Source organism: Bufo gargarizans, chromosome 9 (assembly GCF_014858855.1).
Source record: "Bufo gargarizans isolate SCDJY-AF-19 chromosome 9, ASM1485885v1, whole genome shotgun sequence".
Classification (NCBI taxonomy): Eukaryota; Metazoa; Chordata; class Amphibia; order Anura; family Bufonidae; genus Bufo; species Bufo gargarizans.
The window spans coordinates 2,448,169-2,462,935 of record NC_058088.1 but is presented as its reverse complement, the minus strand read 5'-3'; the positions used below and the strand labels follow the sequence as shown (position 1 = coordinate 2,462,935).

The following is a 14,767-nucleotide window of genomic DNA, read 5'->3' as shown; positions in this document are numbered from 1 at the left end:
CGGCAGTTGGGGCGCAGCTGGGCACAGAACTGAATGAGGGACAGCCCCTTGGGCACAAAGTAAGGTAATTTGCATATTGATAAAAACTATTTTTATAAGTAACGGGAAAGCAGCGAGAAGGGATAATGGTATAGTTTAATTAAGCGTATTAAGACCAATAGAAGAATATAAGTCACTTTATATGCTCTAACCGCCTGTCAGTGTCCCTTTAAGGTAAAGATCCAGAAAGCTTCTCTTTCCAATAATTTTTTTTGAAACTGTATAATTTTACTTTTTCTATAAAAATTAGGCCTCTTGCACACGAACATGTGCGCCCCGTGGCCTTGTTGCGGCCCGCAAATTGCACTGCACGAACACCCACCCTGGGGCAGCAGCAGCGGATAGCAGACCCATTCACTTCATTGGGTCCGCGATCCAGCCGTTCCGCAAAAAGATAGGACATGTTCTATCTTTTTGCAGAACGGAAGTACGGGATAAGACCCCATGGAAGCACTCCGTAGTGCTTCCGTAGGGTTCCGTTCCATGCTTCCGTTCTGCACCATTCTGCATCTCCGGATTTGTGGACCCATTGAAGTGAATGGGTCCGCATCCGTGATGTGGAATGCACACGGAATGGTGCCCATGTACTACGGATCCGCAATACGGCCACGGAGCGCACACGTTCATGTGCAATAAGCCTTAACTTGTTAGCACGGGCAGTGGCTTGTTTTAGTATCCAATTAGGGTAACCCCTGGATGACAATCTGTTGTGTATAGCTTTTCAAAAAATCTAAGACAGGTTTGCCATGCAAATGATAGAAAAAAAACTGACGCGGACGACAATCTTGTGTGCCTCCGTGTTTTTTAGCGGTCCCTATGCGGTGAATGCCGTAAGAGAAAAAAAAAAAAAAATGCGCGAGTCGCCATTTTTTGTCACCTTGTCCCCCAGAAAAAATTGGATAGGACTGTTCGATTATGGGCCGGACGTTCCATAAAATGCGGAATGCACGCAGCTTTTTTGGTGTTTTATTTTTGGGCATAACTACTGTGAGGGGGCGCTATGGGATTGGGCGTGTATAGATATGCCCTGGGAGGAGTTAGAGGCGTGGCTTTTGCATTTATTATTTCAAAAAGTTCGGAGGTATGTAACTGTAGCCAATGCCACAGAATAAGACCTGGTGGCCATAAGTAGAGATGAGCGAATTTCCGCTTATGAAATTCGTTCCCACTTCATTTGGTGGTAAAAGATGAATTGCGTTATGGATTCCGTTACCACAGACCATAACGCAATTCTATGACGGAATGCCTTTAGAGGCATTCCGTTATTCATTCCGTCATAATAGAAGTCTATGGGCTGCATAACGGATCCGTCCTGTTTCTGTTATGCAGGGACGGATCCGTCCTGTTTCTGTTATGCAGGGACGGATCCGTGGTAACAGAATCCATGACGCAATTCACCTTTTACCAACAAACGAAGGGTGAATTAATTTCATAACGGAAATTCGCTCATCTCTAGCCATAAGTAATAGTGAATGATCCATACTAATATTCCAAGCTGCTGCCTCACCTCTTACATACCTCCCAACTTTCTGGGTGGTCAAAGAGGGACCCTTAGGGCTTGCGTGAAAATCCATTTTTCTTGCATATTTATACACTTTATTAGTTTTCTAATGATTATCTGAATATAAAAAATGTCTACAATCCAAACTGCATCAAATAATGAAATAATATACACGTTGGGCTCTAATATACAGAGAGGAACTGAACAAACACTATCTGGATCGATATTGTAAATGTAGTAATGAAAATCTATCCCTCAGATCAAAAAGAGGGACATTTATGGAGCAAAGAGGGACACTTGGGAGGTCTGCTTTATTGTCACGTTTACCGTTTCTGTCAGTAGCAATAAAGATTATTGAAACTTGCCCTTAGTCATCATGGCCGCGCACAGCACTTCCTCCATGAGGCGCCTAATGTAACGTCACTTCCGCTCTTCAGCAGAAACGAGCGACTTATCTTGTCGCCTAGCAACAACACAACTCTACGGTGATCTACACAGCGGAGGAGAGGCTGACGTCTGCAGCGGGAGTGTACGTGACACGTACGGGATAATAATGGCTGTGAGGGAGAAGCAGCTGCATGGAGCCGGGGGGAGGGCGGCACATAGTGGGCGACGGGTGAGGTCTGAGAGGGTCCGGGTCACTTGCTGAGACTTTTGTACAATCGGTTCAGTGTTTGTGGGATTGGAGTCATTCGATGAGACATTTGTGTGACTGTGGGACATTTATGGGACCTGGGGTCATGTGATGAGACTTTCGGTAAAGGTCCTTTTACACATTCCTGATACCAGACCATTAGCGGACATGAGGGCGGTATTCACATGCAGCGATCGCCTCCACATACAAAATCATTATTCCTGCGCAGCAGGTTGTTGTTGACGCGGCCCAATCCGCCGCACAGGAACAATGATTTTCGGTGTCGGCAGTGTCCTTCAGGGGATCGCCGGCACCTTTTACACTGACAGAGCGTTTAGGTCCCTTTCACACGAGCGAGATTTCCGCGCGGGTGCAATCCGTGAGGTGAACGCATAGCACCCGCACTGAATCCGGACCCATTTATTTCTATGGGGCTGTGCACACGAGTGGTGATTTTCACGCATCACTTGTGTGTTGCGTGAAAATCGCAGCATGTTCTATATTCTGCGTTTTTCACGCAACGCAGGCCCCATAGAAGTGAATGGGGCTGCGTGAAAATCGCAAACTAGTGCGGATGCGGTGCGATTTTCACGCACGGTTGCTAGGAGACGATCGGGACGGGGACTCGATCATTATTATTTTCCCTTATAACATGGTTATAAGGGAAAATAATAGCATTCTGACTACAGAATGCATAGTAAAATAGGGCTGGAGGGGTTAAAAATAATAATAATAATAATATAACTCGCCTCATCCACTTGTTCGTGCAGCCGCCATCTCTTCTGTCTTCTTTGCTGTGCACAGGAAAAGGACCTTTGATGATGTCACTGCTCTCATCACATGGTCCGTCACATGATTCATCACCATGGTAAAAGATCATGTGATGAGCGCAGTGACGTCATCAAAGGTCCTATTCCTCAACGAAGAAGACAGAGGAGAAGCCGGGCTGCGCGATCAAGTGGATTAAGGTGAGTTATATATATATATTTTTAACCCCTCCAGCCCTATTGTACTATGCATTCTGTATTCAGAATGCTATTATTTCCCCTTATAACCATGTTATAAGGGAAAATAATAAAATCTACACAACACCTAACCTAAACCCGAACTTCTGTGAAGAAGTTCGGGTCTGGGTACCAAACATGCTGACTTTTCTCACGAGCGTGCAAAACGCATTACAATGTTTTGCACCCGCGCGGAAAACTGACTTGTTTTAGTGTCAAAATCGCACCATTTTCCCTGAACGCATCCGGCCCCAATCCGCAACACCCGTGTGAAAGGGGCCTTACACAGACACTCATCCCCAATGATCTGCTTGATCATCCGTCCGGAAGAAGAACACTGAGGCTTGTGTGATCTGGGTCATTTGATGAGACTTTTAAGGAAATCTGGAGGATGAGTTGTTGAGTCTTCTGTGTTCTGTGGGATTCGAGTTATTTTAAAGCCCATCTGTCAGCAGATCTGTCCCTATGTCACCGGCTGACCTGTTACATGTGCACTTGGCAGCTGAAGACATCTGTGTTGGTCCCATGTTCATATGTGCCCGCATTGCTGAGAAATATTATGGTTTGTTATATGCAAATGAGCCTCTAGGAGCAACGGGGGCGTTGTCATTACACCTAGAGGCTCAGCTCTCTCTGTAAGTGCTGAACCCTCTCCACTTTGATTGACAGGACCAGATGTGATGAATGCTGTGGTGGTATATTGTACTGTGGTACTTGGTTCTGCTGGGGCAGTATATTGTGCTGCACTGTGGTATTTGGTTCTGCTGGGGCAGTATAGTGTGCTGCACTGTGGTATCTGGTTCTGCTGGGGCAGTATATTGTGCTGCACTGTGGTATTTGGTTCTGCTGGGGCAGTATATTGTGCTACACTGTGGTATTTGGTTCTGCTGGGGCAGTATATTGTGCTGCACTGTGGTATTTGGTTCTGCTGGGGCGGTATATTGTGCTGCACTGTGGTATTTGGTTCTGCTGGGGCAGTATATTGTGCTGCACTGTGGTATTTGGTTCTGCTGGGGCAGTATATTGTGCTGCACTGTGGTATTTGGTTCTGCTGGGGCAGTATATTGTGCTGCACTGTGGTATTGGTTCTGCTGGGGCAGTATATTGTGCTGCACTGTGGTATTTGGTTCTGCTGGGGCAGTATATTGTGCTGCTCTGTGGTATTTGGTTCTGATGGGGCAGTATATTGTGCTGCACTGTGGTATTTGGTTCTGCTGGGGCGGTATATTGTGCTGCACTGTGGTATTTGGTTCTGCTGGGGCGGTATATTGTGCTGCACTGTGGTATTTGGTTCTGCTGGGGCGGTATATTGTGCTGCACTGTGGTATTTGGTTCTGCTGGGGCGGTATATTGTGCTGCACTGTGGTATTTGGTTCTGCTGGGGCGGTATATTGTGCTGCACTGTGGTATTTGGTTCTGCTGGGGCGGTATATTGTGCTGCACTGTGGTATTTGGTTCTGCTGGGGCGGTATATTGTGCTGCACTGTGGTATTTGGTTCTGCTGGGGCGGTATATTGTGCTGCACTGTGGTATTGGTTCTGCGGGGGCGGTATATTGTGCTGCACTGTGGTATTTGGTTCTGCTGGGGCGGTATATTGTCTTACACTGTCTTGCAGTCCCACCTACTTGTTTTGTCCCGTCTTCTGTCAGTCCGGACCCACCTTTTAGTTTTTTTTTTTTTTTTTCAAGGGCCACTTTAAGTTCCCAATCTGCCCCTGTGTCAGACTTTTCTGGAATCTAAAGCCCCATTCACACTTAGGCCTCTTTCACACGGGCGTTGCCGGAAAAGGTGCGGGTGCGTTGCGGGAACATGCGTGATTTTTCCGCGCGAGTGCAAAACTTTATAATGCGTTTTGCATGCGCGTGAGAAAAATTGCGCATGTTTGGTACCCAAACCCGAATTTTCTCACAGAAGTTCGGGCTTGGGATCGGTGTTCTGTAGATTGTATTATTTTCCCTTATAACATGGTTATAAGGGAAAATAATAGCATTTTGAATACGGAATGCGTAGTACAATAGGGCTGGAGGGGTTAAAAAAATAAATAAAAATAATTTAACTCACCTTAATCCACTTGCTCGCGCAGCCGGCATCGCTTCTGTCTCTTTCTTTGCTGATTGCAGTCAAAGGACCTGTTGTGACGTCACTCCGGTCATCACATGGTCCGTCACATGATCTTTTACCATGGTGATGGATCATGTGATGACCGGAGTGACGTCACTACAGGTCCTTTGACTGCAATCAGCAAAGAAAGAAGACAGGAGAGATGCCGGCTGCGCGAGCAAGTGGATTAAGGTGAGTTACATTTTTTTTTTTTTAACCCCTCCAGCGCTATTTTCTATGCATTCTGTATCAGAATGCTATTATTTTCCCTTATAACCATGTTATAAGGGAAATTAATAAAATGACGGGTCTCCATCCCGATCGTCTCCTAGCAACCGTGCGTGAAAATCACGCCGCATCTGCACTTGCTTGCGGATGCTTGCGATTTTCACGCAGCCCCATTTACTTCTATGGGGCCTGCATTGCGTGGAAATCGCACAATATAGAGTATGCTGCGATTTACAGGCAACGCAGAAGTGATGCGTGAAAATCACCGCTCGTGTGAACAGACCCATAGAAATGAATGGGTCAGGCTTCAGTGCGGGTGCAATGCGTTCACATCACGCATTGCACCCGTGCGGAATACTCGCCCGTGTGAAAGGGACCTTACAGTGGAACTCAGACATTTTCTGGAGTTTACCCGAAGGGGCTGTACGTATGAACGCAAATATCCGCTATATCTGTCCCGGACGTCACCAGACCTTTTCTCCCCAGATTTTCTCTGTGTCCATTTCTTTTATTTTGCAGCCCATATGCGGAACCATTCACTTCACTAGGTCCGCCCCAAAAGGCATTGTGTGCATTTAGCCTTAAGGCTCGTTCACATGACCGTTGGTGTCCCGTTCCGTATTGCAGACCACCTTTGCGGATCCGCAATACATGGGCACTGTTCCGTTGTCATTCCGCATCACGGATGTGGACCCATTCATTTCAATGGGTCCGCATATCCGGAGATGCGGAACGGAAGCATGGAACGAAGCACTACGGAGTGCTTTCTGGGGTTCCGTTCCGTGCCTCTGCACCGCAAAAAGATAGAACATGCTCTATCTTTTTGCGGAACGGAGGGATCGTAGACCCATTCAAGTGAAGGTGCCCGTGCATTACGGTTCACGGCACGGGCACGGGACACCAATGGTCGTGTGAACGAGCCCTTACACTGCTGCCGTATAGATACTGACTGCCTATTCACATGTGTGTCTTTCTTTCCAGAGATGGCGGAAGTCCACATAATCGGACAGATCGTCGGCGCCAGCGGCTTTCCGCAGCACAGCTTGTTTTGTAAATGGGGAGTGCACACAGGTAGGAGTCACTGCCAGCATTAAAGGGGTTTTCCGACCCCCACAGCAATTTCATCAACTGCTCGGCCTAAAGAAGAAAAGAAAGCGCTTACACTCGTCCCTGCTGTGTCTGGTCCTCTGTGCTCCAATCCAGCTCTGAGGGTCCCATCCAGGCCACCGGAAGTGTGACAACTCATTCCTCGTGACGCTGCAGCCATTCACTGGTCTTAGTGGTGAAGGCAGCAGGGCGCATAATGATGATAGGATGTCACTCCTGGTGACGGGGATGGGACCCTCTGAGCTGGAATGGAGCACCAGGGAATAGGTGAGTGTTTTGTTTTTTTTTAACTTTAGACTGAGCAGTTAAAGGGTTTGTCTCACTTCAGCAAATGGCATTTATCATGTAGAGGAAGTTAATACAAGGCACTTACTAATGTATTGTGATTGTCCATATTGCCTCCTTTGGCTGGATTCATCTTCCCATCACATTATACACTGCTCATTTCCATGGTGACGACCACCCTGCAATCCAGCAGTGGTGGCTGTTCTTGCGCACTGTAGGAAAAAGCACCAGCCTATGTGCGCTCCCACGGTCCCTGGTTACCAGAGAGGCTGGCGCTTTTTCCTATAGTGCGCAAGCACGACCACCATTGCAGGGTGGTCGTCACCATGGAAACGAGCAGCGTATAATGTGATGGAAAAATGAATCCAGCCAGCAAAGGAAGCAATATGGACAATCACAATACATTAGTAAGTGCCTTGTATTCACTTTCTCTACATGATAAGTGGTATGTAATGCCCCTAGACAGAGAAATAGCGATGTACTTCGGTTAGCTCTATACGGTTCGTACCAATCTGATCAGTTCATCACAGTAATTTACCTGTGGTGAAGGGACTGTCCATCTAGACCAGGAGTGCACAACCTTTTTTGGTCTGAGGGCCCATTTCGAGGTCTAAGGGCCCAAAAATGTTGATTGGCACTCATTTGCATCAGCCTATTACACAGGCCAATGTAAAGTGACTGGGGAGGAATGATCGCTATCACAGTCATTCCTCCTTCATCAGTAGCACATCCCTGATACGTGCGGCACCATTATACTTGTTCCCAGTAATTGACCTGATTATCTCGCAGTAGGGATTCCCCAGTAAAAATGAATTTTTAACAAGTTCTTGCAGCATGGCCCCTGAAACCGAAGAGCTCTACTTACCTGTTTTTACTTGGCAGTGCATGGCCATGGTCAGATGCATCTCTCCAGCCAATCACTGGCTTCAGCGGTGATGTGGCCACAAGCAGTGTGTCACTGCTGCAGCCAGTCATTGACTGGAGCGGGGTATGTGACCATGGCCATGCACTGACAGGTGTAATGGGGGCAGAGGGGGCCAGGGCAGCATGAAGCAGGTAAGTATGCATCTTCTGGTTCAGGGGCCACGCTGCAGGAACTTGTTAAAAGTCATTTTTACAGGAAAAGTGATGACATTTCCTTCCTGCCTCCTATTCATAAGTCAGCGCTTTCCTTCACCGCTCCCTGGTTATTACCGCCTTCTGCCAGTTACAGGCGCCATGCAATGAACACTAAGCATGTTCCCTTACTAGTGGGGAAAGCGCTTATTGGTTAACACTTTAATAACCAGGCCTGAACAGACCTTTTTTTTTTTTTGTGATTTTTAGCGTGTATGGTGGTTTAAACGGTTGTAACATTTTTATGTGTTGGGACTACCAAAATAATTTTTGCTACAATTTTTCACTTGACACAGAGGGCCTGATAATTTATTATTTAGTTTTATTTGGGGGAAACTGTACAAAACAATTTTAAAATATTTTTTTTTTTCAAACTCTAGCTCCTTAATTATTATAATTATCATATGTTTAGTTTCACGTGAATTGGGCGATAATGGCGGCGGTTATGGTTGGTGTGGCTGTAATGCTCCTTCGTGCGGCGCTGCGGGCAGAAACACAGCTGATCACACGATCAGTTGTGTTTCTGTACAGGAAGACAGGGGTCTCAAACCAGAGCTCTGGGGGCCGCATGCGGGCCGTGGGTTGTGCACTCCTGGTCTAGACTAAATTAGATTACCAGTGAGTAGCGGGATACGCGCGAATGTAATTGTCAACGATTCCAACCCTGGGATTGTCACACATGCCGCAGTCAATTACGGATCTGTTAACGAGTACATTCGCGCATGCGCCGCTACTCACAATAACGATGTATGTGAGAGATTAAGATTTTCTCATGAGACCTGCGGCCATTTTATTCTGATCGCAAAGGGGAAAATCAGAGGGACGGTCCCTTTCCACGGGTAAATTACTGTGACGTACAAATTGGATTTGTAGATAGCGGCATGAACTGACTCATCACTAGAACAGTCTTCTTATTGCAGGTATATTGTAGTAACACTTTATGTGCAAGCGTCCTATCTATTGCACAGTAATGCTTTAAAAGGGTTATCCGGGAATAGATATTGATGACCTATCCTCGGGAACGGTCCGACACCCCGGACCCCGCTGATCAGCTGTAAGAAGAGGTCGGGTGCTCTGTGAGTGTCGCAGCCTTTTCCTAAGCCATGTGACATCGCGTTCATCAGTCACATGGCCATAGGAATGGGACTGAGCTGCAATACCATGCATAGCCACTATAAAATGTACGGCGCTGTACTCGGAGAGCTTCCTGGAGCTGGCTGCGCTCACCAGAGCTCAGGGGGTCGTGGTGGCTGATTGGCGGGGAGGCTGGGACCTGGACCCCCACCAATCGGATGATGACCTATCCTGAGGATACGTCATCATTATTGGTCACCAGATAACCCTTTTAATCTGAATTTAGCACAGCCACTAGTTACTTCCACTTTTCACAATTACTGTCCGCAACAGCCCTTGTCACGTGACAGCTGCACTTAGAGACATCTGAAGGTCCCATCGCTGATACCAGATCTACAGACAGCTTGGGTCTGAGAGAGCGTTTTCTCACAGGCTCCGTGCGCAGTTCCGTTTCTAAATCCTGCAGGCTCTTCTGGTTGCCCGTTGATCCTGTATGATCCCTGTTCATCCTCTCTCCCTATTTTTAACCTGTGCCCGTGATGTCTGGATATCTCCTGTAGGGGGAGCCTGGAAGTTGCTCTCGGGGACGGTGGAAGGTCAGACGCAGGTCGACAACCCTCAGAATGAAGACGAGGCTTTCTGGTCCCATCCTATTGACATACATTTTGCCACCAAAGGATTGCAAGGTAATTCATTCTGGAAATGGGATCATTTTAACCTCTTAAAGGGAACTTGTCACGGTGAACGTCGTGTCTGATCTGCAGGCCGCAGGAGGGGCTGAGCAGGGTGATGTCATTTATTCGTGTACATTCATGCTCATTCTGGCCTCAGGAGTCCAGTGGGCGGTCCAACATAGTGATTGACAGGAAGGTTCATACAAATGTAACTGTCAGTAGGTAGGACCGCCCACTGGACTCCTAAGTAAAGAAAGAGCAGAGATGTCTAGACTTTTTTTTTTTAGACGCATTCACCATGTGGTATAAATGACGTGATAACTTTATTCTGCAGCTCAGTACAATTTATATATATATTTTTTATTTTATTACATTGGCACAATGAAAACACTTGAAAAAATAATTTGCTTCCGTGTCACCATATTCTAAAAGCCATAAGTTAAAGAAGCTGCATGGGGCTATATATGAGGGCCAAATTGTAGTTTTATTTGGTATTGGGGTACATTTGACTCATCGATTAAAGGGGTTTACTAAGTGATGGCCATCACTAGCAGAACGGCAGGGGTTTGACATCAGCACCCTGTGATTGCCATGAGGTGGCGCTGTTGTGGTCACAGTGGGAGCTCCTTATGTCTAGCCACTTAGCTGCCATGGCCCCTATTGCCTGTGACATCTGAGGAAGTAAATGACTTGGGTCGGAGTTATCTCCAATCCCAGCCGTTGCAGCCGAGTGAGGCTACTTTCACACTCGTGTTTTGTGCGGATCCGTTCAGATAATACAACCGTCTGCACCTGTTCAGAATGGATCTGTTTGTATTATCTGTAATATAGCCAGGACGGATCCGTTCCCCCTGACTAAGGGTACTTTCACACTAGAGTTATTCCGGCACTGAGTTCCGTCACAGGGGCTCAATACCGGAAAAGAACTGATCAGTTTTATCCCCGTGCATTCTTAATGGAGAGCAATCCGTCCAGGATGCATCAGTTCTGTCCCTTTTACGTTTTTTGGACGGAGAAAATACTGCAGCATGCTGCAGTTTTATCTCCGGCCAAAAATACTGAACACTTGCTTGATTCGGCATTAAGTGTTCCGGCAAAATGGACCCGGCTTTTTGGTCTGCGCATGTGCAGACCTTTTAAAAATGCAAAAAAAAAATATAATGCCAGATCCGTTTTTCCGGATGACACCGGAGAGATGGATCTGGTATTGCAATGCATTTGTCAGACCTATCCGGATCCGTCTGACAAATGCCATCAGTTTGCGTCCGGATTGCCGGATCCGGCGACGGAACTGCGTGCCGGAATCCTCTGCTACAAGTGTGAAAGTACCCTAACATTGTGTGCCAGGACAGATCCGTTTGGCTCAGTTTCGTCAGACGGACACCAAAACGTTACAAGCAGCATTTTGGTGTCCTCCTCCTAAGCGGAATGGAGACTGAACTGATACAAACTGCTGCATTCTGAGCGGATCCTTTTCCATTCAGAATGCATTAGGGCAAAACTGATCTGTTTTAGACCGCTTGTGAGAGCCTTGAACGGATCTCACAAACGGAAACCAAAACGCCAGTGTGAGAGTGAGAGCTGTAATGCATTGCTGCTGCCCATTGTTGGTACAGAAAAGAATGGCGTGGTATCAAACAGGCAGGACGTGCCCAAACCCCCATGCAGTTGTGCATATATATATATATATAGGGGAGCACAACCTGCACTTGTGGCCTGTTGCTAATGACGATCCCCAGCAAAAATGCATACAGTGGAGGATGCCTGCAGCGGACCACAAGTACCACAATAGACATCCTACACAAGATAGCAATTATGTGGATGTGATAATCAATATAACAATAACACAGACAGGTGCACTCTGCGGTCTTGCTAAACCCTCAAACTAATTTTAAAATGGAGAGATTAGCCAACATATCCTACTGTGGAGGACATGTCTGAGCCTGAGCACTGCGCCAAGGTTTCTCAAGTAGCTCGGGTCCTAACACTCGCTTACCTGTGCCGTATGGGCAATACCAGGGGCCAGTGGGCGAATTACAGGAGCGTGAGGTCCGACTCACAATCAACTCGCCAGTTACCTCCAGCATGTAACCATGCTTGCAATGGGAGGAGGGAGGAGTCTGTGAGTCCCACTCAAGACTGGCTGGTATGTCCCAGGCCTCGCAGGTGCACCTAAATGTGGCCTGTAGATGGAAAACAGGCACATTTAAATTGGAGTTTATACACCTCCAGACAATTCTATATATACAAACTGGCGTGGTATTAAACAGGCAGGAGGTGCTCAAACCCACATGCAGTTGTGCATATGTATAGGGGAGCAAATCCTGCACTTGTGGCCCGTTGCTAATGACGATCCCCAGCAGAAATGCATACGGTGGAGGATGCCCGCATGCTGGAGGTAACTGGTGAGTTGTCTGAGTCGGACCTCACGCTCCTGTAATTTGCCCACTGGCTCCTGGTATTGCCCATACGGCACAGGTAGGTTAGTGTAAGGTCCCGAGCTACTTGAGAAACCTTGGCGCGGTGCTTGGGCTCAGACATGTCCTACACCGTAGGACATGTTGGCTAATCTCTCAATTTTAAAATCAGTTTGAGGGTTTAGTAAGACCGCAGAGTGCACCTGTCTGTGCTATTGTTATATTGTTACATTGTTGGTACAGCGCTGACGCTTCACTCCTCCTGCTGGGAGGCAGTGACAATCTGCCTGTGTACTCCATGTGACCACTGCAGCATCGGTGACCGGGGTATACAGTCATGTCATCCCTGCAACCAAGAAGATGATGTCACAGCTGCTGCAGTGGGGAGGATGGGAGCGGCAGCCCTGGAAGCAGCAGGGGACAAAATGGGGAAGTATACATTATTTTATTACTTTATCACAATTGGTTGGACAACCAATTTAAAAGCTACTGCTTTGTCAGTCCTCCATGCTTTACACTGCAGCTGATTTAATTAAAAGTAAGGATGGAATGGTTGTAAATGTAATACTTTTTAGGCCAGTTTCAGACGTAAGTGATGTTTGGGAGCGTGAATTCCCGTAGTGACCTCTGCTGCTTTGACCTAATGATTTATAATGCTGTGTAGCTCTGCCCGACCTCAATGATTTGTACTGATGGCATTATGTGGGTACAAATCATCACTGTTGCGGTCAGACACACAGCATTATGAATCCTTGTAATGCCCTGCAGTCAAGGAGCACTGCCACATAGCACATCCTGGACCTGGCTACTAGATTGGGAGGGGAGATGCCTGACATGACATGAGTTTGCCAGGAGGGGTAGTATCCACGTCTCGTTTCATCCACTCCAGGTTGCATTGGGCCACTTCCATATTAAACTCTGCTCACCTCCCCTTCTCAGGTTGGCCCAAGTTACATCTTCAGGTTTGGCATCAAGACTCGTTTGGTCGGAACGAGCTTTACGGATACAGCTTCCTGCACATCCCTTCTTCTCCAGGAACACACTCGTTGCTGAGCCCCACATGGAGACCCTTGGGGACCTGGCAGGAACAGATTTCCCAGATATTCGTCGGGGGTGGCCCACAGCTGAAATCACCAAACCTTATATATGGAGGAGCGGACCGGTACCGTCTGCAGACCACAGCCATGGGGCAGGTACATCTGGAACTCACCGTTATCCTCAGGAACTTTGATCAATTTGGGGTGGAGTGCTAGTTCTAGGATACCTGATGTAACACCACCACGATGATGGCAGAGGGTCCAGGAACTGATAGAAGATTCTCCGTCAGCAGAGACCTCCAGTGTTGTCCTCCTTATAATCGTACAGCATCGCCCCCTAGTGTGAGGCTTAGAGATGAGCACTTCTATGAACTCTTCAGTGTATGATATATACCCCACACCTAGACTGGCTGAAGAACAGTTACACCGACAACACGATGGACTGTCCTTCTTTTATGTCTGGATTTTATATTGATTTTTTTATATTTTTAAATTACTTTTTATATATATATATATATATATGTATGTAATAAATTGTATTTGAAGAAAAAAAAATCACAACTTTTTATCTTACGGTCGATCTCTTATGTCTATGTTGCTTTACTCCTTAAAGAGGACCTTTCACTACTGTACTAACTAGATCAGTGGGCAGAGCGGCGCCCAGGGGTCCCCCTGCACTTACTAGTATGCCTGGGCGCCGCTCCGTTCGCCCGGTATAGGCTCCGGTGTCTGCGCTCCCTCTGACTGATTTTTTGTAGGAGGCGTGTCCCTTGCTGCACTGCTGGCCAATCGCAGCGCACAGCTCATAGCCTGGCTATGAGCTGTGCGCTGCGATTGGCCAGCAGTGCAGCAAGGGACACGCCTTCTACAAAAAATCAGTCAGAGGGAGCGCAGACACCGGAGCCTATACCGGGCGAACGGAGCGGCGCCCAGGCATACTAGTAAGTGCAGGGGGACCCCTGGGCGCCGCTCTGCCCACTGATCTAGTTAGTTTTTAGTTTATACAGTAGTGAAAGGTCCTCTTTAAAGGGGTTTTCCCATCTGGACATTTATGGCATATCGATAGGATATGCCATCAGGATAGGGCCACACAGTGATTTTGGGCGTGACATGTGTCAAGCTCTCAAGTATCTCAGTGTAGCAGGGCTGCCATAGGCGTGAATGGGGTCGCAGCGCAACTCATGTTTACCGCAACATGAAAATCGCTAAAAATCCAACACTGCTGCATTAATTTATTTTGTCTGTCACAGTCGCAGCAAATGTGTGAGGTGCACTGCGACCCCATTCACTCTCACAGCAGCGTTGCTACACTGTGATGCTTGGGGAGAGAGCGCCTTAGTCGGTATGAGGAGACTTATAGGCCATACACGCTCCTCTGGAATTCTGGGAAGAAAGAGATGCACATTAACTCTTAACAAGCTCCACCAGATGTAAGGCAGATATCCTATAAGTCAATGTTTGACCTTTTAAACAGGCCTTGAGACATGCCTCGAATATTAAATAAGCCAGCACCTCATCTGCAGACAGCTGTTTCGGGGGGATTGCTCCTC

General features: G+C 47.2%; 1 protein-coding gene across 2 annotated transcripts; it reads left to right on the top strand.

Moving 5' to 3' along the window:
• Positions 1–1,964: 1,964 nt before the first annotated feature.
• Positions 1,965–13,676, top strand: LOC122919407 (B9 domain-containing protein 2). 2 transcript variants are annotated; one of them, XM_044268416.1, is made up of 4 exons: positions 1,965–2,069; positions 6,489–6,578; positions 9,650–9,775; positions 13,120–13,676. In XM_044268416.1, the coding sequence occupies exons 2-4, from the start codon at positions 6,491–6,493 to the stop codon at positions 13,431–13,433; spliced, it is 528 nt and encodes a 175-aa protein (XP_044124351.1). In that variant the 5' UTR covers positions 1,965–2,069; positions 6,489–6,490; the 3' UTR covers positions 13,434–13,676. The 2 variants fall into 2 exon arrangements, with proteins under 2 accessions (XP_044124351.1, XP_044124352.1); XM_044268417.1 differs by having other exon boundaries at positions 2,029–2,080.
• Positions 13,677–14,767: the final 1,091 nt, after the last annotated feature.

Excerpts from the sequence above, each read along its gene's own strand:
- LOC122919407 (XM_044268416.1), top strand. The coding sequence starts at position 6,491 with ATGGCGGAAGTCCACATAATCGGACAGATCGTCGGCGCCAGCGGCTTT. Across the intron at positions 6,579-9,649 it reads TAAATGGGGAGTGCACACAG|GGGGAGCCTGGAAGTTGCTC; the intron begins GTAGGAGTCACT and ends TATCTCCTGTAG. Across the intron at positions 9,776-13,119 it reads TGCCACCAAAGGATTGCAAG|GTTGGCCCAAGTTACATCTT; the intron begins GTAATTCATTCT and ends TCCCCTTCTCAG.